Source organism: Antrostomus carolinensis, unplaced genomic scaffold (genome assembly GCF_000700745.2).
Source record: "Antrostomus carolinensis isolate BGI_N321 unplaced genomic scaffold, ASM70074v2 scaffold31762, whole genome shotgun sequence".
Lineage (NCBI taxonomy): Eukaryota > Metazoa > Chordata > Aves > Caprimulgiformes > Caprimulgidae > Antrostomus > Antrostomus carolinensis.
The window spans coordinates 3,576-25,431 of NW_010300702.1; the positions used below are offsets into that span (position 1 = coordinate 3,576).

General features: G+C 43.4%; 1 protein-coding gene and 1 non-coding gene across 2 annotated transcripts; both read right to left on the reverse strand.

The window, feature by feature from the left end:
- Positions 1–664: 664 nt before the first annotated feature.
- HSPA9 (heat shock protein family A (Hsp70) member 9) lies at positions 665–21,140 on the reverse strand. The gene is made up of 16 exons (XM_010163224.1): positions 21,086–21,140; positions 19,585–19,672; positions 19,289–19,470; positions 18,652–18,776; positions 17,431–17,504; positions 17,229–17,335; positions 16,248–16,410; positions 15,502–15,594; positions 13,598–13,807; positions 10,895–11,122; positions 9,991–10,095; positions 8,801–8,918; positions 6,383–6,477; positions 4,090–4,182; positions 2,238–2,378; positions 665–1,430 (listed from the first exon to the last, which is right to left on the reverse strand). Exons 2-16 carry the CDS (start codon positions 19,603–19,605, stop codon positions 1,371–1,373), a joined length of 1,815 nt encoding a protein of 604 aa, XP_010161526.1. The 5' UTR covers positions 19,606–19,672; positions 21,086–21,140; the 3' UTR covers positions 665–1,370.
- On the reverse strand, positions 10,578–10,648 carry LOC114818352 (small nucleolar RNA SNORD63). Its single transcript, XR_003766144.1, has one exon. It is a non-coding gene; the product is annotated as a small nucleolar RNA SNORD63 (small nucleolar RNA).
- Positions 21,141–21,856: the final 716 nt, after the last annotated feature.

The following is a 21,856-nucleotide window of genomic DNA, read 5'->3' on the forward strand; positions in this document are numbered from 1 at the left end:
GGCTATGGTGATTTACTCTAAAACAGAAGCTGCTTCCAGTCCTTCTTGCTAGGACTGCTGGAGAGAGCTCAGTGTCTGAAGCAGTCTTGGTCCCTTCCAGTCCACAACTCAGAGGAAAGTTCACAGAATCAGGACTTGTAGCCTTCCCCACTTATGAACCTGAGTGCCAGAAAAAAAGAATCCTCTCCTCCTTCCTAAGTATGTCAAGTTATCAGGACAAAGGAGCTGCAAACTCTGCCTTTTCTTTTCAGTCAATTACACACAGAGAAACAGAAGGGGAAAAACAGATAAATATATTGTGGCAAGGACATTGCACCTCCTTGGAAGACTTGGCTGCTAGAAGAAACAGTGGGCAACTGCTGCTGAGTCTACAGCCTGTGTCAGAAGGTTGACCCCAAGTATGAAGTGCCTGCAGGTGAAGTCCCACTGCTACTGCAGAGCACAGCAGGATTTCAGGCACCCAGTGTGAGCGCAGCAGTGACACTCTGAGAAGGGCTGGACCCTAATCTCACACCAGGCACTTTATGCATGTGAATGAAGCACAAATTCCAGAAAGCTGCTGCCATTACAGCTGGCTGACTGCTGCCACCAGGAGCTCTCAGAGGCAGTTAACATGCTCATGTTCTCCATCAAAGGCCAGGACACCAAGAACTCCATGTTGGACACTTTTCTGCTTTTATTTTAAAAAAATCCAGAATGGATCCAGTAACAGTTTTATTATCAAGGAAATTGTTTTACCATAAGCAGAGAACAGACACAGGATGGAGCAGAAGGCTCAGACAAGCAAAGCATTTAACTTCCACAGAACCTCTTTTGTAAGAAATAATGTTACAGCTAAATTTGAAGTAACCCCTCTCCTTCAGAACAAGGCCACCAACCTAGCTGCAGATCTGCATGTTCTCTAGCAATGTAACCAGCCCTGGCATTGCTGCTCACAGGCATTATTACCTGCTCACAGGTACTCAGATCCACAAGGAGGGTCCATACAGCTGTTTTTCTCCTCCCAGTAGAGCTTCCATCTCCACCCTTTGATTTAGTGACATGGTTTCCAAACTTTGATATCAGATTTAATACACCATTGTGTCAAGTATCAGAAATAAATGATCAGCAAGTCCCCAGATGACTCGGTTGAATACCATGGGGCCAAACACCTAACTTCATCTGGCAGGAATTAACTTTCATCAAGTGACAATTTATCTAGCAGACACATCACTAAGTTTATACATTAAAGAATTTTTATATATAGAATACTGCAAAAACACAGTAAGTCTGAATTCTGCCCATTGCTGCTCAGGAAGGTTCCCTCTCTCCCAAGCGTCAAGAAAATCGACCTCTTCTTCATGCTCTAGTCAAGGCAAGACAGAGACTTCTTATTGCTTCTCTTCCTTCTGATCCTCTGGACTTCCAGAACTTTCTCGTTCGGAGGCCATCTGTGAAAGAGTCGGCTTATTAGTCGTAGTAACAATAATATGCTGCTCCCAGATGCTTTTCTCCTAGCTAGCTGCTTAGGTTAGGTTCTACTGAAGAAACCCTCCCTTCAGTGAAAAGGGCCTTTGTCCACTGGAGAATGGAAACCACCCTCACCTGCCTGACTGCTGCTAAGAGGGAAGAAATTATCTTCCCATTATTTACACTTTCCCAGTGGATGTAACAAGCTTACATTCCAGCACTGAACATCTACAGTTTGACATCAGAAAAGCAGCTTTCCACTGTAAGGAGAGCTTAGCACCACCAAGGTCACCTGGGCAGACTGTTTTGCTTCATCCTGGGAGACTACCCTGGAGAGGTGAAGTACACATCTGCCAGGGCTTGCATGGGTGGACCTTCCACTGGGAATGAGAGGGAAGTTCCAATGGCCTTACGACTGTAGTTTTAGGCAGACTGAACAGGAAGCCTGTTTTACAATCATCCTTAAAATAAGCTGACATTACTTCTTCAGGCACTCTACACACCTAGGGGAAAGCCCTGTCTGTGCTCTTCTTAATGCTCTTTAAGAGCTTCCAGCACTTTTCCATCCAACACTGTACAGAAACCTAACACACCACTGGGGAGGTGGGCTACCTATGACAGCATGGCCAAGATTTCAGGCCTTCAACTCTACCTCACTTTCTACAGCAAATGCAGCTCTTGCTGAGTGACATCGAGACTCAGTGCTACCTCCAATCACAGCTCTTACCAAAATGTTTGGTGTCCCAACTCACCCCATGGCGATAAAATGGAAATGACCGAGAACCTACCTTCTTGTATGCCATTTCAAAGAGTTTCAGGGAAGCCTGCTGCAGGCTGGTTGCCGCCTGCCTGATGTTTTCTCCTGTTTCAGTATCTTTACGAGCCAGAAGTTCCCTCATTTTAGCAATTTCTTCCTTCAATTTGTTGCACTGCAAATAAGTCACAAACAAACATTATGAAATCCTGCACGTTGCTCACCGAGAATCTCATTCTTGTCATTTAACCCACCTATTGGCCACAGCAAAACTGCTGGGTTTTTTTTTTTTGCCAGCAGCCATGAAGTTAAAGTCTCAAACCGAGCCATATGGTCTGCAGGGACTAGGACTGTGCTCAATTCCCAATGGGCACCTCTTCACTTCACTAAATGTGCCACAGTTGGCATTAATTGGTCCCCTTGTTTGCAGTCTCATCAGAGGTGCCAAGGACAGAAAGCCCTGCAAAGACTCAACAGCCCACCAAGGATGAGAGCTGCTCTCCCTGGCACACCTCACCAGGGACTCAGTCACCCCAGGAGCCAGGGTGAAAGGAAAAGCAAGCTGGTTTTCATCTATATTTAAAGCACTGTCAGAAAGCCAATGAGTAAGGCCCTGTTTAACCCCTTTGCTGCATGTGGGAGAAGGAGCAGAGAGGCAAACAAAAGCAATAAGGTCTCATCCCAGTCCCTGTAGCCATCTGTCAAACTCTCTGCAGTCTGGCATTTCAGACTGGCACGCTGCTGGAGAGGCAGGCCTGGAGAAGGGAGGTTACTGGGGGACAGCTGTGCCGGCAGCGCTTGCTCAGCAGTGTTCGCAGTCAGAACGTGGGCAGAGTTCTCTTTCAGACCCACAGGAAGGGGAAGGCGATCGGCGCCTTCTGCATCAGGCCACCACCTCCACCCAGACCACGCAGGCCTTACTTCTAAGCACTGCCACCCACTTTCCCTTGGTATTCCCCAAAAGATATTAGAGGGAGTGACAGCCCTTGCAGAGAACAGGGATTTAGACTCTGTGCTCCTGAGAGAGAACTCCAGCGATCATAATCCCAAACACAGAGTCACCCGATATCCATCCTAGAGAGAGGAGCTGGGCTGAACAACAGCATTTACACTGATCAAAGCTACTTACCAATGCACTATAATCTCCCTCAAACACCTCACAGAGGCCTTAGGAGCCCTTTTATTCTGCTTCCAAAAGTTATTAATTTGAAGACTGTGCAATCTGTTTCAAACTTGGCTTTTGAAATTCATAATGCAGAAATTAAACTGTCACTTAGAATGGTATGAAAAAGTACTCTTTTGATATTAAAAATCTACTTCACTCCAAAGATAGAAGAAAAACTGGAGCTGAGCTGATACAGCAATTTTCACTACCTCCAAGTTCTTGGGTGCTGTGTTTGTACTACGGAGGCTGCTGGGACTGCACAGCAGCTTTGCCTTTGACCCTCTGCTAATAGACTGGTAGGCACTGTTTGTAGTCTCTAGCTTTTGAGTAGAACTCTCTTCTCACGCAGGCCACAGTACAGTTCTTATCAAATCACCGCAAGGCCAAGTCAAGGACGTAACTCACGCAGAAGCCTTTCATTAACAGCTTCCCAGGCTCTTAGATCTTCAGGGACACTGAACTCGCACTCTGAAATACGATATTTGCTATTATCCAAACCACGTGCTTCTAAGCATGTCCTTACATCCTCCCATCAGCCACACACATCCCAGTCATCAAGTGCAAAAACCGGAAGAGTCCATGACTATGCAATCTTTACACAGCATGGAAACGTGCACAGAGTGGGTGCCACTGGCCAGAGCCAGCTATGAGTTTGGATTTGAGCAAAGATATAGTAAGGAATCTTACTTCCTTTACTGTTACAGGATGAGAAACTACCTACCTCATCTGCTGGCAGCTGATCCTTGAACTCTTCCATCTTAGACTCTGTATCATGGATGATGCCTTCAGCCATGTTGACAGCTTCCACACGTTCCTGGGAGAGAGAGCTCATGAGGACCTACTGCATACATCACCAGCGATACAAGTTGCGTACATATGAACAAGCAGCTGACATTTCCTTCCCCAAACTGCCAAACTCCATTCTAGTTCCCACCCATGGTCCTTCTTAATGGCAAGGGACCAAGAATAAATTCAAGCAAACTGTTTCTAAATGCATTCTGGCACCTGAAAGCCCGAACAGCCAGTCCTCATGCTTTTACACTCAAACTCACTTCCCTGGAAGCAGAAGCAAGCTGGAAGAACCAGCAACTGCAGAGACAGCACAGCTCTCTCTGCTGTGCTCCTTTAGAAAGCAACAGAGCTTTTGAAAAATATTCTTAAGCTTCTCCAGCAATGAAGGCACTAGAGAACTAAAATGCTGGGTTGTTTTACTCACATCCCCTTATTACAAATGCTTGTAGTATCTCAACAGCAGAAAACCCCTGCTGTGCCAGGTAAGAAATACCAGTTCCTAACGTTACTGTTGCAAAGACAACCAACGGGGGGACAGAGTAGAGTCTAAGTACAGAGGAGCGGTACTCCTGCTGAGACATAGTTGCAACAGTCTCTGGCATACCCAGCCCTCTCCATCTGAAAGAACAGTCTACCTGGACAACGATGTGGTAATATTCTCAGGAGACTAACCACCTACAGGGAAAAATTATGAAAAATAATTTTGTTCCTACACTATGTCTTCGCTCCTTGTGGGATGTCAAAGTTTACAGCAGGATGCCAAGTCCAGCAGAGTGGTAACTGTTTATGCATTCACGATACTTTAATGGCAGTAAAACCACAATCAAAAAGATATAACAAGGAAATTTTGACAATTACAGTTATGTAAGTCAAGTAAAGAGAAGAGTCAGTTAAGAAATCAATCTAATCATCATCTTCTGATAGGTCACTGGACAGAGATGAGTCCCACTTCAGGACTACAACAGGGAAAAACTTAATTCAGTGATTTAAGATACAAAGTCAAAACATGGCAAGAGGAAAAAGTTTTCAGTGCAGCCTCCTCAAGTGGTAGGCCACCTCCCATGCTTCAAGGTAATGATGCTGTTATTTAAACAGCGGGATTTTCAGACCAAGGTCTTTAAAGGTTCTCTGTCTAGCCCACAAATACTGAGAAGCCAATGCTTTGTGACTTTACAGCTTCTGAGACACAGAGATACTGCTTCATGTGAATTTATCCCATGCATTCTCTCCTTTAGTCCTCTTCTGATCCCTTCACTCCTGAGGACAAGACTGACAGCACTGCCTGAACACCCAAGACTGGTTTCTACAGAGTAGGAGAACACAAAGTGGATAAATTCAGCACGCCATTTCAGCAATCGCTAACTATATGTTGGTGCCATATCCCAGAGTAGGCTTTCACTGTGCCTGCTTAAAAATCAATGCTCTATATTTAGTAGCACAATTCATTAGTACTACCCTCATTAAACCAATTACTTCCAGCCATTAATCCTATGAATATCACAGGTTCAGTCACTTAACCATGGCAAGTGTCAATCTTTTCTTGACAAAGTCAGTGAGGCTTTCAAACATCTCCCAATGGCTTCACCTGTGCTGAGGGCAAATACCATGCTCAGAATAACACAGCATTCAAGACGCCACAGTGAGATTTTAAGCACTATGGAAAGCAAATTCCCACTTATGAAGGAAGGGTTGAAGTGCAACTTTGCTTGGCAGATTCTATAATTTAAGCTTTAAAATAAACTAAGAGGAAGCAACCTAAGCATCATCCCTGTACTGCTTCCATTTAAATGGAACACTGCTGTGAAAATCCGGCTGTGGTAGGCCAGCTGTAAACAAACAGTCAAGGTAACAGGCAGGTGGACAGTAAAGAACATTGATGATAAAAAGCATAACTGGAGCTGCAAAGCTGTTTACTCATGAGTAACAGGCAGATGACTTTGCTTGCTGCTGCCTGCATGTCCCAGTAATTCCTCAGGGAGGAATGAAAATGCTTGTCACACAAGGCAAGTTACCCAACTCAGACCCAAGATCCAAATACCTCTGTGCACATCTTCTTGCAACTTTGGAATGTAAACTGGATGAAGGGAAGCAAGCAGATATTGGAGTAACTGCACAAGCAAACAGCTCAGCTATAGAGATGAGAACCTACAGCTCCTTCAAGGCGGGGACAGAACAGCAACAACCAACAGGTGCACTGGAAGGTAACACCACAATCACATTACCTTTCTTCGCCTGTCTTCCTCTGCATATTTCTCTGCATTCTTCACCATGTTCTCTATTTCATCTTTGCTAAGGCCACCAGAAGACTGGATAACAACTGCATTAGAGAAGAAGTATTAATAAAGCACCTGTGAAGACCCCGTGGGCAGTTACAAAGACAGCCAGTCTTTGAAGAGGCAGGGATGTTGCTGGCAAGATAAAAGCCTGACATGTTAGATCTATGAACTCCCCAGTTCTGCCAGATACTTCCTGTCCACTGCTCTTCAAGTCACTTTGACCATTCCTCAGTTACTCCTTTGGAAAGGAAATGTGCACACAAAGCCCCAGAGGGGCATTCTAGCAGGTTAAAACCACAGAACTAAAAACCAGAAAAAACAACAACAAAACAAAAACCAGAAGAAATTGTTTTACTAGGGTACATAGATCCCTTTCACTGTTGGAAAGCAGCTCAGGATGGTAGCAGGATAAGACAACATTCCCCAGCCAGCTCCTCACACTGCCCTTAAGTGAGCATAGTGTGATGCTATAGATAAGCTCTTAAAGGTCCCCTACCCCCCTTTTTTTTTCTCCATTAGTGCCAAAAAGTATATAGTCTAGACTTAAACCAGTTTCATCAGTAAAGCATAATTTCACTGCAAAAAAGAGGAGCAACATCCAGGATATCACAAAGTCCAAAAAAGGTATACCGAGATCCTCATTAGAAATAGCTTTTCTACACAGTATTTGTCAGTGGTACAAAATCCTGAAGACACGTGTGCACACATACACACACGTATCCTTTGGATGCAGATGTGGGCTGAGCAGTTCAGCTTTATAATTAGGACCACGTCTGCATACAGATAGGCAGCTAAAATGTTCTGGTTGCCTATAATCAGGAGATGGCTATTCAGAGGTACGAGGCTGCCATACATCAAAAATCTGAAGGAAATCAAAGTAACAAGCAGTGTGTTTTTGGTAACAAACGTCTGCCAAAAGCCAAGCAGCATGATTAAGAACATAGACCTTCAAGTTGCCAATAAAGAGTTAACAATATCTTTCTTAACTGGAGCATGCATTTGATTGCTCAAGTGGCTGCCTCCGAGAAACACCTGAAGGGCAGTATAGAGGCTTCCCAGTTAGAGGCGTAAAAGAGATCTATTTTGTATCAGGGGAATCTACAAATGCTTCAAATTAATTTTCTGAGCCCACAACAGAGCTTTAGAAAATGTCAACCGTGTTGTTAATTACCCCAGAACAGTGGGCCTAACATTTCATTGCACTACAGAGCAAAATATACTGACAGCTTGAGGTCCTCAAGCATCCTGCCATTTAGAGATGTTTCCAGCCTAAATGGATGAAAATTAATGAGGTGGTTACACAAAATACCTGATGCTTCAAAATACTTGAATTTCAAGACCTTTGTAATGAAGTAATTAGAAACAAAACAGGGTCATGGCACAGGGCTGATCTCTTCAGCTGTACTTGACTTGCCTTGGATTCAACAGAGATCTTCCCAGTTCAATTTCTCTGTTAAAAGCTGGCACAACCATGCAGGCAGCCTCAAACTGAGAGCAATCTCTTCCTGTGTTAGCAAAGGGCACTCCCAAAGGAACAGCACGCAGAGGAGCACAGCACAAGAACAACTCGTACAAGGTGCTAGATTCCCAAACCCTAATTTCTGTCCCTTTAGGGTACTGTAGGGCAGAATGTCACTGCTCTGAGCTCCTCAGTGACACAGGACAGACCTCTAAACAGCAGAAGCACTGCTCCAGACACCTGTGAGCCCTCCATTAGCCAACCTGTACACCCAACACCTCTCTGGAACAGAGGTGTAGCTGATACATACAGGAAACCCCAGGAAACAGTTGCACTCTGTTGAAACATTGCTATAGTGATCACAGCAGACTGCACAACCAGGGAAGGACTATCATACAGTGCAAAATTACTGGGAATGTGGTAAAACCCTGCCAGTGAGGACCTCTTAACCTTGTTATAGGCAGATGCTTCATCTCTTCCTAATGTGCAAGGAGAAAGCATCCATTGGTGGCAATGTGTCAGCATGCTACCAGAGAGGGCAGAGTGCTATGTGTTTACAGGAGCTTTAGCTTCTTAGAACAGAACTACAGGTCAGCTGTCACTTCTCCCCTTCCTTATTTAATTTTGCAGTAGCCCTTTGCCCTCCTTTCCAGAGGTGGCACTTAGGCTAAGATGACTGCAACTGCATCTATACTGCACTGGCAACAGATTCCTCGTGTCATCCTTACTCTTAATCAGTAACACACATCACCATCCCCACCCCTGGACTGTGCGATGCCCACCAAGGCAGCGCTCCCTCACCTTTGGAGTCACCTAGTGTTACTCTCTGTGCCCAGCATGCTATGGCACCTTCACTGCTCCACACCCTTCCTCCTCATCCCCAGGCAGCATCCCAGAGCACTTACTTTGCTGTTCACGTCCAGTGCCTTTATCCTTGGCTGACACATGAACGATACCATTAGCATCAATGTCAAAAGTGACCTCAATCTGGGGCACTCCACGTGGCGCTGGAGGAATCCCAACCTGGGAACAAGAAGTGCTTAGCCATTAGCTCCCACACAGACGTGAGCTCAGGGTAGGAGGCTGCGGCGTCAGGCACATTATCTTGGTGATCTGTCAGCTGAATCAACTATTAACTAACCCTCAGAACTCTAATGGTCTGTTGGCATCATGTGGTGAATTAGCAGTATCTAGATTTAACAGGATACAGATATCTACCCAGAACAAGTGCACAGAAACCACAAGAGGTAGCCCCCAAGTTTGGTTTGGAGGTGACACAGGTTCTGCTTTATTGCTAAGCAAACCATTCTTCCCCTCCAGGACATGGCAGGATGCTCTATTTCCTCAGTTCTGGACATAACTAGACTTCACTGACTACCTCTGAGGCTACCATATTAAATGAGTGACAGGCAGCACAGCTTCCTTCAAAAGTATGAGAAAAAAAAAGGCAAAGCCCTTCCTTTCTGGATGGCTCTTCCTAGCAACAGCAAGTTTGGGCAAACAGTTATACTGGTGCTAAACTTTTTCAACACTGACCAAGCCAATTCTGCATAGGGAGCTCATTAGGCAGCCAAATACCACACATGAATCCCTGGAGCAGATCTGTTCTCCAGTAAGCAGGAGAATTCCACACACATTCACAGGAAAGTGGTTCTAGGCTAGAAATGGCTTAACCTAGGGACTGCAGGTTAACACAGGGCCTGCTTCAAGTCTTTTTCATACCACAGGAAAGGTCTGCATGCAGGTTACCTGCTGCACAGGCCTGGTACTACAGAGCTCTTTGGCCCCTGAAATAAATAAGAGTCCTTTTATGTGACCAAGCCCTAAAGCTACAGCAGCCCCTGTGCCACATAAGACTTCTTAGAAACTCTGAGCACTATCTTAGATGCTAGTTGCTCCCCTGCCACTGAAAGGCAGTCCGGGAATCACGCTGTGCCTTTAGAGACTGCTTTTTTACTACAAATAGAGTCAGATGTCTTCTGTAAGGTGACTCCCCCCAGAACACTGCCTTCAGGGGTCAACTGAAATGGAGAAGGCTTTGAACTTCACAAAGAAGGTGAAATCTAAGGTCATGAATACCGAGTAGCCAACGTACCAGTGTGAACTGGCCAAGAAGTTTGTTGTCACTAGCCATCTCTCTCTCCCCCTGGCATACTTTAATCTCCACTTGAGTCTGCCCATCAGCAGCTGTAGAAAACACCTGCAGAAAAGGAACAAAAAGTTACTGGACAGCTAGTAAATTGCAACACATGAATGGATGCAGTTACAAGCTGACTAAACAAGGAAAGGAATAAAGAGAAACTACTTTGAAGAGATAATCATTAAATGCTTGTTGTTCCCCTATTTCTCTTACAAAATAAGGCACCAAGACTATCAACAGCCAAGTTCCCTGGCATCTTGTCCTATATGCACTTGAGCACATGAAAACAAGCACTGAAATGCCAGCAGCAGGCTCCAGTGGCAACCAGCCACACTACCAGAACATGTCCTCCTGAAGCAGCCAGGGTCCTGCCCCAACCCCACACCGAACAAGTGTTATCAGTAAGAGCAGACATTAGCAGATCCAGACAAGGCAAAGTGAAAGAAAGGATCACACCCAAGCCCAGTAGGGCCTTACAACGCAGGAAAAAACCAATCCCTTCTGAGGCATGCTGCCCAAGAAAGGTGGTCTCAAACAGGTGTGGTGCTCAGTTACAGAAGGTCTCCACACAATTCTTCTTCAGAATGATGTGTTGACAGTTACATCATGGCACACACACTGCCATCACGACCAGGCCACAAACATCCTGAGGTATTCTGGCACACCTTAACTCAACTGACCTCCTCTCTTGGGTACACTAACAATCAACAGAGATACTCAGTGGCTGACATTCAATCCGATTTCTAGGCTGCTTATCCTTGCCAGGTGAGAAGACACTATCTACAGGATGCCTTGGGTAGCCTTCACCGGGTGTTTGAAACCGCCACAAAAGACCCACCCATTGGGAGACAATTTGTACCTGGCTCTTCTTAGTTGGTATGGTAGTATTCCTGTTGATGAGCTTCGTGAAGACACCTCCAAGTGTCTCAATCCCCAAGGAGAGGGGAGTTACATCCAGCAGCAGGACATCAGTAACGTCACCAGCTAACACGCCACCTTGAATAGCTGCACCAATAGCAACGGCTTCGTCAGGATTAACTGCTTTGCTAGGAGCACGGCCAAACAAATCCTGTACAGTCTGCTGCACCTGAATGGAGAGAAAGCACAGGCTGTATGCAGAGTGAACCATTACCACCCAGTGCTGTGGCCACAAAAACATGCCAGATATGGCTACAGGTTTGTATTTTCATGCCCCTGCTGCCGTGTAACCCTGTGGCATGATAGAAATATTGAGCTTCAAGCTTGTGACTGCTCCCTAATTCCCCATCTTCCACATACCCTGTTAAATGCACTCATTTCAGTCCAGAAAACTCCTTCTCTAGAGGCTTTCTTGCAATCAAGTTTGCCAGCTGCAAGTCAGCCTACATCAGCCCTTTCATGTAGCCCAGCCGTATTCAGAAGGGATGACTCCAAGCTTATCAAGCCGGAGTCAAGGACTGCTCCTGGGAACTTGTACAAGCCAACACCAGGCAGAACACAGCTGTCAAGGATGGTACAGCTGTGAAGCCAGACCACAGGGAAGGCAGAAAAAAATCCAGAGCAGAAGGACAGTTCATCTTGTTTGTGTTTAATAGGAGGAAAAAAAAAAAAAAGTGAACTGTATGAAGGACAGCATTTTCAAACTCTTTATTTAATGGGCTGTTTTGCCAGAGAAGCAGATTTGCTATGTCAGCAGACAGTCTGAGCTGTGTTATTAGCTTTTCACTGCTCTGCTCTTTCAGAAGGATCTGCTTATGATTACAACAATTTACTGCTGAAGCACCCAGATGGAACGCAGTAAGGTGTCTGCACCACAGTACAGCTCAGTGGTCCACTCCCCCATCTTACAAGAGAAGGGTGTGGGACTTCATTCCCACTCAGAGCTTCCCTCCTTCCCGAGTACACCCGTTAGGCACAGATCAGCACAGGCGAGCACGATGCGTCTGGAAAACTGTGCTGTAAGCAAACGTCCAACTCCTCTGCGCTTAAGCCAAGACATCTGCCAGGAGTGTTCATTACAGAGGAAGACGCTTCATGTATGCGTATGTAATTAAGTGCAAGTCTTTCCCTCTGGCTGCATATTTTATAGTACAAAAGAAACATGACTTCTAACCACCCACTACGTATTTCCTGGAGCACTAGCAATGTGAGCGCCCCAAAGAAGGCATGTTCCCTCCTAGCAGGGTGAAATTAATACAACAATGTATGTGAGAGAAGGCTCTGTGTTGTGTTCAACATGCAGGCACTGATCTCTGAGCTAGAGCTGTAACTACAGGCACTCATCAATGCATTATGTAAGCTCAAAGCCACAGATACTGGGGGTTATAAATAGGGCATGAAAAAGTCAAAATAATAATAAAAAAGAAAATAAATATTTAAGTACTGTCTCACCCCCAAAGGATATATAATGAATGTTTCAGAAAGGGCTTCCCCACTACCACAAGTGTTTTTCCATCACTTTGTATGTAGCCACTTTTCCTTCATCCAGCTGGAACAGCAGGAACTTTGGGAAGGTATAGCAGTTACTCCACTTGAGCTTTGGCCAGAGCAGCAGGTTGTTTATCTTGTTGCTCTGGCTCCTCTGCCTGGGTGACCTTCTGCACACATTAATATCACCTCGAGCCACCAGGCTCATTTAATAGCCAGGGAAGAAAAAAACCCCACTGCCAAACCCCACATCAGTCCTAAGCAGGACCACATACACACCTACTATCTTAGAAAGGATCTGCAAATCCCAAATCTTAACAACAAGCAAACAGTCCAAGCCTGACTGATCACTACGGAATGGTATTTTGATGATCTGTGTAGAAAAGGACAAGCTGTACCCTTGAAGAGAGCAGTGTACATACATGTTCAGCTCTGACTTCAGCAGAGCTAAGCAGTAGTCTGCATTGCTACGAACAAGAACAATAAATCACCAGCAGACAGTGCCTTATCGGCAAGACTCTGCATGTCAGCAGAGCAAGCTTCTAAGTTACCTGTTGGTGTTTATCACAACGGAACACGAGGGCCAGGTATTAGGTAATGAGTGTTTGGAACAGCCAGTTAAACATGCTCGACAACACCCAGCCCCAAACAGGTAGCTAAAAACACACAGCCAGGTACCAGAGTCATTCTGCTTGTGCAGTTTCTTCACAGCTAGCTAAAAGTGCTCTGCACAGGGGAAGAAATGCACTGGAAGGCAAAGATTACTGACAGGTTACTGTCATTGACGTGTACCTTTATCAAATACTGGAGTTCACAAACAAGAGAACACATCCTGTGTATCTAAACAATGCTGCTTATGTTTGGTCCACATCAGAAAGTCAAGCTGAATTTTCAACTCCCAATACGTCCCCACTTGTCTTTGTACAGTGCAACTCAGCTACACACTCAGATCCAAGCCGAGCTACTTAAGCAGGATGAGAGTCCCTTGCCACTGCTTTCATGGGACTACTTAACTTGTCTGCTCTGCTCTTGGGGGCCTTCACCTGCTGGAGCACTGAAGTTCCCAGACTCCCAACTTTTCCATTATAAATCACCCTTAACAGTAAGCACAGTCTCACTGTGCCAGCTTTGCCCATAACAGAGACATAACTCATACCTTTGGCATTCTGGTCATGCCACCAACAAGGATGACTTCACCAATGTCACTCTTGCTGACTTCAGCATCCTGCATGGCTTTCTGGCACGGCGCTACCGTCCTTTTGATCAGATCGGCTACAATGCCCTCAAACTGCGAGCGACTCAGCTTCATGTTCAAGTGCTTTGGTCCAGAGGCATCCATAGTAAGGTATGGCAAGTTAATATCAGTCTGCAGCACAAAAACAAATATGGAGTGAAAAAAACAGGAATGGAAAATAAGCCAGATAGATACAGGTTTTAGAACAAGTTACAGGTTCTGTTCTGCTTGTACTGAAACATCTACATGCCTGCTCTGCAGCCCAGTCTTTAAGTAGCAGTAGGCATACGTTTATGTTTGACATTTCAGAGAAGAGATCGGAAAATTATTCTGTTACAAATCTCATGGTTACAACTGTTCAGTTCCAATTTTAATACTGTGTTATTTTGAGGTCTTTTATTGTTAAGAAAAACAACTTAATTTCTATCATAACCAGGAGGCAAGAGCTTAAACATTAGAAGTGACAACCTTAATCCTCTTCCTCTAGCGCAACACAGAAGAAAGCTCATCTTCAGAGTTCTGAAAGATTTTGCCAAATGACTAACACTTCATATAAGGTAAGCTACTTGAAGGAAATAACTCATGACTGTTTTCTAAATGCAAACAACTCACACTTGACAGCCAGTTCATTGCCATTTAACACAAAGTTCATCTGTACCAGGGACCATAATCCCCACTTTTTGTAGCTATCTGTGAATGATCTTACAAATTCTCATGCTGGATTTTTAAAGCACGTCTTATACTGAAACCATCTTGTTCAAATGCTGAGTCATGCTGACATCAAAAGATACTACAAATCAAAGCAATTAAAAACATTAATGCTTTAAGCTCTAGAGATGAACTTTACACAAGAATTAAACCCACATTACTGACTAGAGGTATGGATTCACTTTATAAATAACATGGTCAAAAATATTAGGGGAAAATAGGGCCAAAAGCAAGTTGTTTTCCCTTCACTGCTAAAGAGTTAAGAAATTCAGTTTCTCCTGGTATGAACAGACTGTATTTGCCAACTCTTGAGCTAGTAAAACAGAGCCTGCTATGTCTCTGGCAGAACTATGCATCCATTGTGACTGGCCTAAACTCCTTGCTATGAGCTCTCCACTGGCCAACAAAAAGACCACCATAAAAAAAAACGTTTATTCAAAACCTAGAAACTGGCAGAGACCCTTTTCAATTACTATATAATTGACCTTAATTTCTCTTAGGCAAGACTATTACACCCCCAACTTGCTGCTTCTCCAGCTCCTTATTCAGTAGCGAATAAAGGACATGCTTGAACACATTAATATACAAAGCAGGTGGAAAAAATAAAAGGGGGTATATGTTGCCCATTGTCTAGACAACTCTTCCATAGGCAAATAAGTAAAGATTCTTTACAGAAATGATTTCTTGTTATCAGACAAATTTGCTGTTTCAGTAGAATGAGTAGCACCAAGGTTTTGGAACTGCTTGCATGAAGCCACAAGTGCTTCCAGTAACCCAGCAGTACAAGCTGCAGCTAAATGTCCCGATGCCCATCCTACCTCTGAAATACAGAACAAGTTGGGAACAAGGTCACATTGCCTGCGAGATGAGAAAACATGGTGCCAGAAGGCAAAAGCCAGCACCCCTAATGTTCTCAGCTTCTGACAACTAATTATGCTCCTCAACAGCCTACACTGCTAAGAGACTTTCTGTTGAAGTGATGCCATTTGGTTACACTTAAGCTTGTTCTGCCACCCCAAGAAAAAAGCAGCCATTTCATAGAACTCTGTAAACAAAAATAATGCAAAACTCAGCGTATGGAAATGTTTTACTGGACTGCTTTGAACCCAGCCACCTACCTGCACAGATGACGAAAGCTCACACTTTGCTTTCTCTGATGCTTCTCTCACCCTCTGAAGGGCCATGTTGTCTTTAGTCAGGTCAACACCCATCTAATTGACAAAAAACACGGATTAACAGACTTTCAACTTTTGCACAGGAGTCATGTAGAGCTTTTCTTCATTGCAGTTCACCTTCTGATCACTCTCGACAGTGAAGATGTTTGCAGAAATACAGCCTGATACGTGCGCTTCTGCTGATCTCTCTCACCTCTGGCAAACATATTTAGCATTTCAAAACCATCTGCTAGCCCTCTCTGCTCTGATAGCGATTATACAGTGAGTAATCAATTAAAGCTTGGAAAAGCTGCTGCATCACAGGATTTAAAGGCAAAGGAGCTGGATTTACATAGCAGTTTCCTGCAGCCAACCCTGTACAGTATGCATCTGTGCTGACACATTCAATTGGACTACAGATTTTTATTATTAAATGTAAGCAGACTACTATAGGATAGTCCTACTACACTAGAGGAAAAAAGGCAGAGTCCTGCCATTCTATGTCTTTCAGAAGAGGAATATTCCACCTCAAGAAAACAAGTGTAATTACTAGAAGCCAGGTTAACAGGTGTCTAATACTCTGAAACTTCAGCTGTGCCATAGATTACAAACCAAGTCCTAATAATTTAAGAAAACTCATGTTATTCTATAGAAGTTAAGCAAAGCTGAAAAACGGTGTAACACAACATTGAATTCTGATGATACCTTACCTCTCTTTTGAACTCTTTAACAATATACTGCAGCAAAGCCTGGTCAAAATCTTCTCCACCTAAGAAAGTGTCACCATTGGTGGACTTCACCTCAAAGACTCCCTTCTGGATTTCCAAAATGGAAATATCGAAAGTGCCACCACCCAAATCGTAGACTGCAATACTACAAGAACAGATACAGAAAAAACATTATTTTCTAGACAAAGTTGTGTGGCTCAAAAAACCCACTCTTCCTCAGGAGACGAAGTATGCAGAATTCATGTTCCTGTCCACAAAAGTGAAAAGCCTCTCGAAGACAGCAGTAAACAAACTACAGAGCGTTCACACTCCTTGAGCACTCTGAGTCCGTGTGGAAGTCTTCTCTGAAAGATGTGCTGCACGACGCTTAACCTTGCCCATTATTTCAGAAAGGGCAGTTCCTCCTTCAAAAAGAGGCACACTCACATCCAATGATAAGGGCAGAGATACTAGAACCATTATGAAACATGTTTTTCAAAACATGAGGCCTTCACAGCACTATAATCTACACCAGAAATACAAAATCTGTAACAAAAGCTCTGCATTTATATAACCACCTCTGACAGTGACAGAAGGCTGAACGCAGTCAGGAAGAAGATGCAAGCTGTGGATAGATACCAGGCACCAAACCTCAGCCTACCTCTTGTGCTACACCAATGGCGACAGCCTCTCACCCAGTTCTCCTTAGCCACACTGATCACTGCTACCAGTAGGTAAAATAATTAAATTGACAACCAGCTTTAATAGTTAAATTGTAGCTGCATGTTATGAACCCACTTTCCTTAACAAGTACAGCTGGCACAGAACAGAGGTGACATTACATAGCACTGACTCAAGGCCATGAGTCTCTTTGGCAGAATTCCAACCAATTATTTTGAAAAACAGAAAGCAGAAGAGGCATTTACAAAGAAAATTACAGCACGCTTATTTAAGAGAGGCTAGGTGTTATCAACAGGCACTTACACTTTGTCTTCAGACTTGTCCAGACCATAGGCAAGCGCAGCTGCTGTTGGTTCATTAATCACTCTCAAAACATTCAAGCCAGCAATCTGCCCAGCATCCTTTGTAGCCTGAGGGGAAAAAAAAAAAAAAAAAGGAACCACTAAGTACTGAGAGAAACTAAATGCAATTTATAAGCCTGAAAATCTTACAGCTTGGTGAATACCTGTCTCTGAGAATCATTGAAGTAAGCAGGAACTGTGATCACAGCATTCTTTGCTGAATGTCCCAGGTAATTTTCTGGAGGAAAAAGGAGACAAACCAGAAAGTTATCTTTATAAGAATACCAACATTATTACCATGTAATCTGAAATAATTTTCCTGAACTAAGAACAGAAGACAGGCTTGCTGCCCAAGAACCTGCTGAAAAATAAGAACGTGCATGATGCAGTGAGAACGCACAGACAGGATTCATGCCTATGCATTACCCCTGCACAGACTTTACACACTACATTATTCTGTGTTGCTTGGAACATGGTATCATTCACAGCTGAATTCAAGTAGCATGTAGGTCAAAGGCCAAGAGACCTACAGGAAGCAGATCCCTGCTTAAGGCAGGGGAATACTGTCCTCAGAGTAAGTCAGATTAATCTCATCTAAATGCTCACATACAACATACTCATATTTTACTCTTCGGTGGAGCTTTAACAAGTGTCCAGGGCCTAACACTGAACAAAAAAAGAATCTTTGGATGAAGCTTCAGTCCTGCCTTCCAAGCACTTATCACTGGATGCACAATATTTACCAAAGGAGGCTGTGGAGGGTAGCTATTATCTTCAATATAATATTATATTCAATTCCCCCAAAAAACACATTAGAAACTGAAAAGGGGGTTGGGGGCAGGGGGAAGAATCTCCAGACCAACAGATATTTTCCCCTAGTAAAGATTCAAAGTCATCACTGGCTAAGAAGCTATTCATTCAGCCCAACAATTGGGTCCCTTGAACACTTCCCTTTCTTGCTACGTATCTTGTACTTAGCAAGAACAAAACCACTGAAAACTCTGACCGCTACAACTCATGCTCAGCTGCAGCCTGGGAGGCACAAGGACTGCAGCTTACAAGGAAAAGGAGCTCCCCCTTCGGAGTAAGTGTGCATTCAATTCAATCAAAATTGAGTATCAACTCAATCAGTATTCCATTTTGATAAGGGTACATTTTAACTAAAGCACTAATATCTTGGCAAAGATGGGAGATTGAGGTAGGCACTCATCTTCTTTGATGCTTCGTAACAGCCCATAACTGTACACTTCCATGATCAGTCCCACACAACAGCCTGCTAAACAAGGATTCCCTTGGTACCAAAGAAGTACCTTTATGACTGCTGCACTCCCATTTACCAAGATCACACTTGTGCTAATACATGACAAAGACCAAACTGTACCAACCTGCAGTTTCCTTCATCTTCATTAGTACAAAGGCACCGATCTGGCTTGGAGAATAGAGTTTCCCATGAGCCTCTACCCAGGCGTCACCATTGGAGGCACGGACAATTTTAAATGGAACATTCTTACTAAAAAAAAACCGGAAGAATTCCACACTCGGTTTCTGTATCAGCATACAGCACAAAATCCCCACAATTACGATCAGATGAACATGTACAAGTTCTAGACAAAGAATACTGAACTTGCCAACAGCAACCTCAGGCCCGGGGAGTCCCAAAAGTACCAGTATACTACTTACTATTGCTTTTAATCAGCTACATCATTTAATCACAAGCCGTAGGTATGACAGCTTTGATTGTAAATGCTCTCAAGAATGAGAAAAGTCTTCATTCGTAGATGCTGACCATTCTGCACAGCATCAGCAAAGCTTTCTTCTTCTTCTCTGAAAACTTTGAAATGATCAGCAACTAACATAGCAAAATACAGCTTGGCCCTCAGAACATAAGCAATGAAACTTTGAGACACGAGCGTGTAACTACTTCACCCAAAAGAGGGTTTTGTTTTAAAACCTGTCATGTTCTACAGCATTGTATTTTACGTGTTCCTGCTGGTAGTGGAACTGCTCTCTACCCTCACTTACATATCCTTTTTCACTTCAGGGTCATCGAAGCGCCGCCCGATGAGTCGCTTGGTGGCGTAGAAGGTGTTGTGTGGGTTGGTTACCGCCTGCCGCTTTGCTGGCATCCCAACCAAACGTTCACCCTCTGACGTAAATGCAACAACTGAAGGTGTTGTCCTTGCACCTTCAGAGTTTTCCAGCACCTATACAAAAACATTAATCAAAACACCATCAGAAAACGTTGCCTCTGAAAACACTAATTTGGACACTCAACTTGTAATACTGTTACTGCAAGCTGGCGTTCATTTTTTACTTACTTTCGCCTGCTTTCCTTCCATAACCGCCACGCAGGAGTTTGTTGTACCCAAATCAATTCCAATAACGGCACCTTTAATTGCTTCTGAGCTGTAAAGTATATTATGGAAAAAATAAAATTACTACTAAAGGAAACTAACTAACTAGATAGCAAAAAAGCTTTCTATCCCGAAGACAGTACAATGTGTTATTTTCCACCAGATGTTGAAGCAAATACACACTGTATTCTGACCTAAGGTGTTCTCTGACTCTTACACAGGAATTTAAGCTTGTGCTTCTGTATTCAATCAGATCACTTATAGCTAAATCCCCACTTCTTTATTTAAACATATAAAACACTATTCTTCACCAGAATAATCTGTGTTACATATATTCTACACATCCCTTAAGATTTTGACACAAAACAAAGTCATAACTAATTCTGTCCCATACGCATAAAGTTTCCTGCACTTGCTCCGAGTTATTTTTGATGTTCAAACATGTTTGAAAACATCCACTTGGAGTCAAAATGCTAAAAATAAACTGTATGGGTTTATGTACAACTGCTCAGCATGACGAGAAGAATACACAATGACAATAAATTATGAACCCCTATGCAGGGTTTTCTGAGCCAGAGACAAAGATAATAATCTTTTTGATCTTGAGGAGCAACAAACTAATTTAATTATGAAAAGCAGGAGTGGTTATTACGTAAGACAAATCTGAACCTCTTCCTTCTTTCTAGGAAGTCTGTATTACCCTCTTCGAGGCTACAGAGAACTCCTGAATCGTAGTTTTGCCTTATAAACAAAGCCATGTTCTGGGATGAAGAAAGCACACCGAAGGCAGAGCAGGGCCATATTTATTACCAGGATATCGCCTGCTCACTCCCAAAGACGTTCGATCGCTCTAACTCAGTTCCAACAGCACAAAGCAGGGACTTTGGAAATGTACAACTGCGCAGTTTCTCTGCACTAACCAGAAGTGGGCAGTTTTCCCTCACACAAACACATTCCCCGTTCTGTGTCCTGAATCAGCATTGGCCACAAAACATCTGACTAAGTTACACAACTAACTGCTGCTCTTTTCCCATTATCAAGCAATGGGAAAAACAAGTGATTAAAACGGACAAGTTGTCTGAAATAGAGTTTATCTGTAGTGAAATGGAGCCATGCATCACTCCTGTTTCATGCCAGTGTAAAACAATTTGTTCCACCAATTTTTTAATTTTATTTTTTTTTAAATCAAACAAATCTCAACAGTCCACATTTTGCAGATGCTGCTGATAATGAAAGAATGGGGGATGAACCACTCTTAAAGTTTCTCTAGGAAAAAAAAAAAAAAGTAAAGAGATGAAGCCAGAGCCTTAGAAAAATGACACACACAGGTAGATTTTTATCTTGCTGGATTTGCTCTTTTACTCCATCTCTGACTAATAATTAGTTCTGTATCAGAAGATTAAATACAAAAATCTATAAACATAAACAGAAACAGCCAAACATGAAAACACAAAGAAATACTTACGCATATTTTCTGCTGGATGCTGCTCTGAGAACATTTTGACTGAGGCCATTCCAAAATGTCTATAAAATAAAGATATTCCAATGAAAATTTAGTTTTAAACATTAAGTGATCTTCAAGTCAAGACTTTCAAAGGCAGACAACTTATGAAGTGACAGTCTTACTACAATGTTATATTTTCAAGAACTTAAGCGCAAACTAAGGAAGAATTTGAGAAAGATTCAGACTGCTGCAGAAAACCAATTACTACCCTTATTTATTTTGCATAACACTGATTTGTGTAACCATAATTGAGCTATTTCCTGCACAAAAAATAGCCTCTGAATATGCTACCAGGCAAAAGACATTTCAGCAATTTAACTCTGAACCTTCAGCTTTCAATGAACAGTGGCAGATAAACATTAACCCCATTTCTCAAAGCTTTACGCGTGGTCAGCAACAAATGATTTACTACATCCTTTTCAGACTTTGCAGTCCAGATTTTGCAACAACTCTGAAATATTTTGCAGTGCCTGTAACTTTGCACGTGCAAATCCGTATCTTGGAGAACTCTGAAAGTGCTATTCCTTTTCCTGCTTTGAGAATGAGTTTTTAACAAAACATGGCAATGCAAACAGGACCACACCGAGACGTGAATGTTTTGCTAATTCCTCAAGACTCCTGCCCGGGTTGTATCCACGTGCGGGTGAGGGTCTGGTCAGAGCAGGGCAGCACCGGGTCTGAAACAGAGATCCTCTCTGCGCACGACACGGCCACGGGCACCGGCAGCTCGGA

Excerpts from the sequence above, each read along its gene's own strand:
- HSPA9 (XM_010163224.1), bottom strand. The coding sequence starts at position 19,605 with ATGGAAGGAAAGCAGGCGAAA. Across the intron at positions 18,777-19,288 it reads CCTGAAGTGAAAAAGGATAT|TAAGAATGTTCCATTTAAAA; the intron begins GTAAGTGAGGGT and ends GTTTTTTTTTAG. Across the intron at positions 15,595-16,247 it reads TTAAAGAGTTCAAAAGAGAG|ATGGGTGTTGACCTGACTAA; the intron begins GTAAGGTATCAT and ends TTTGTCAATTAG.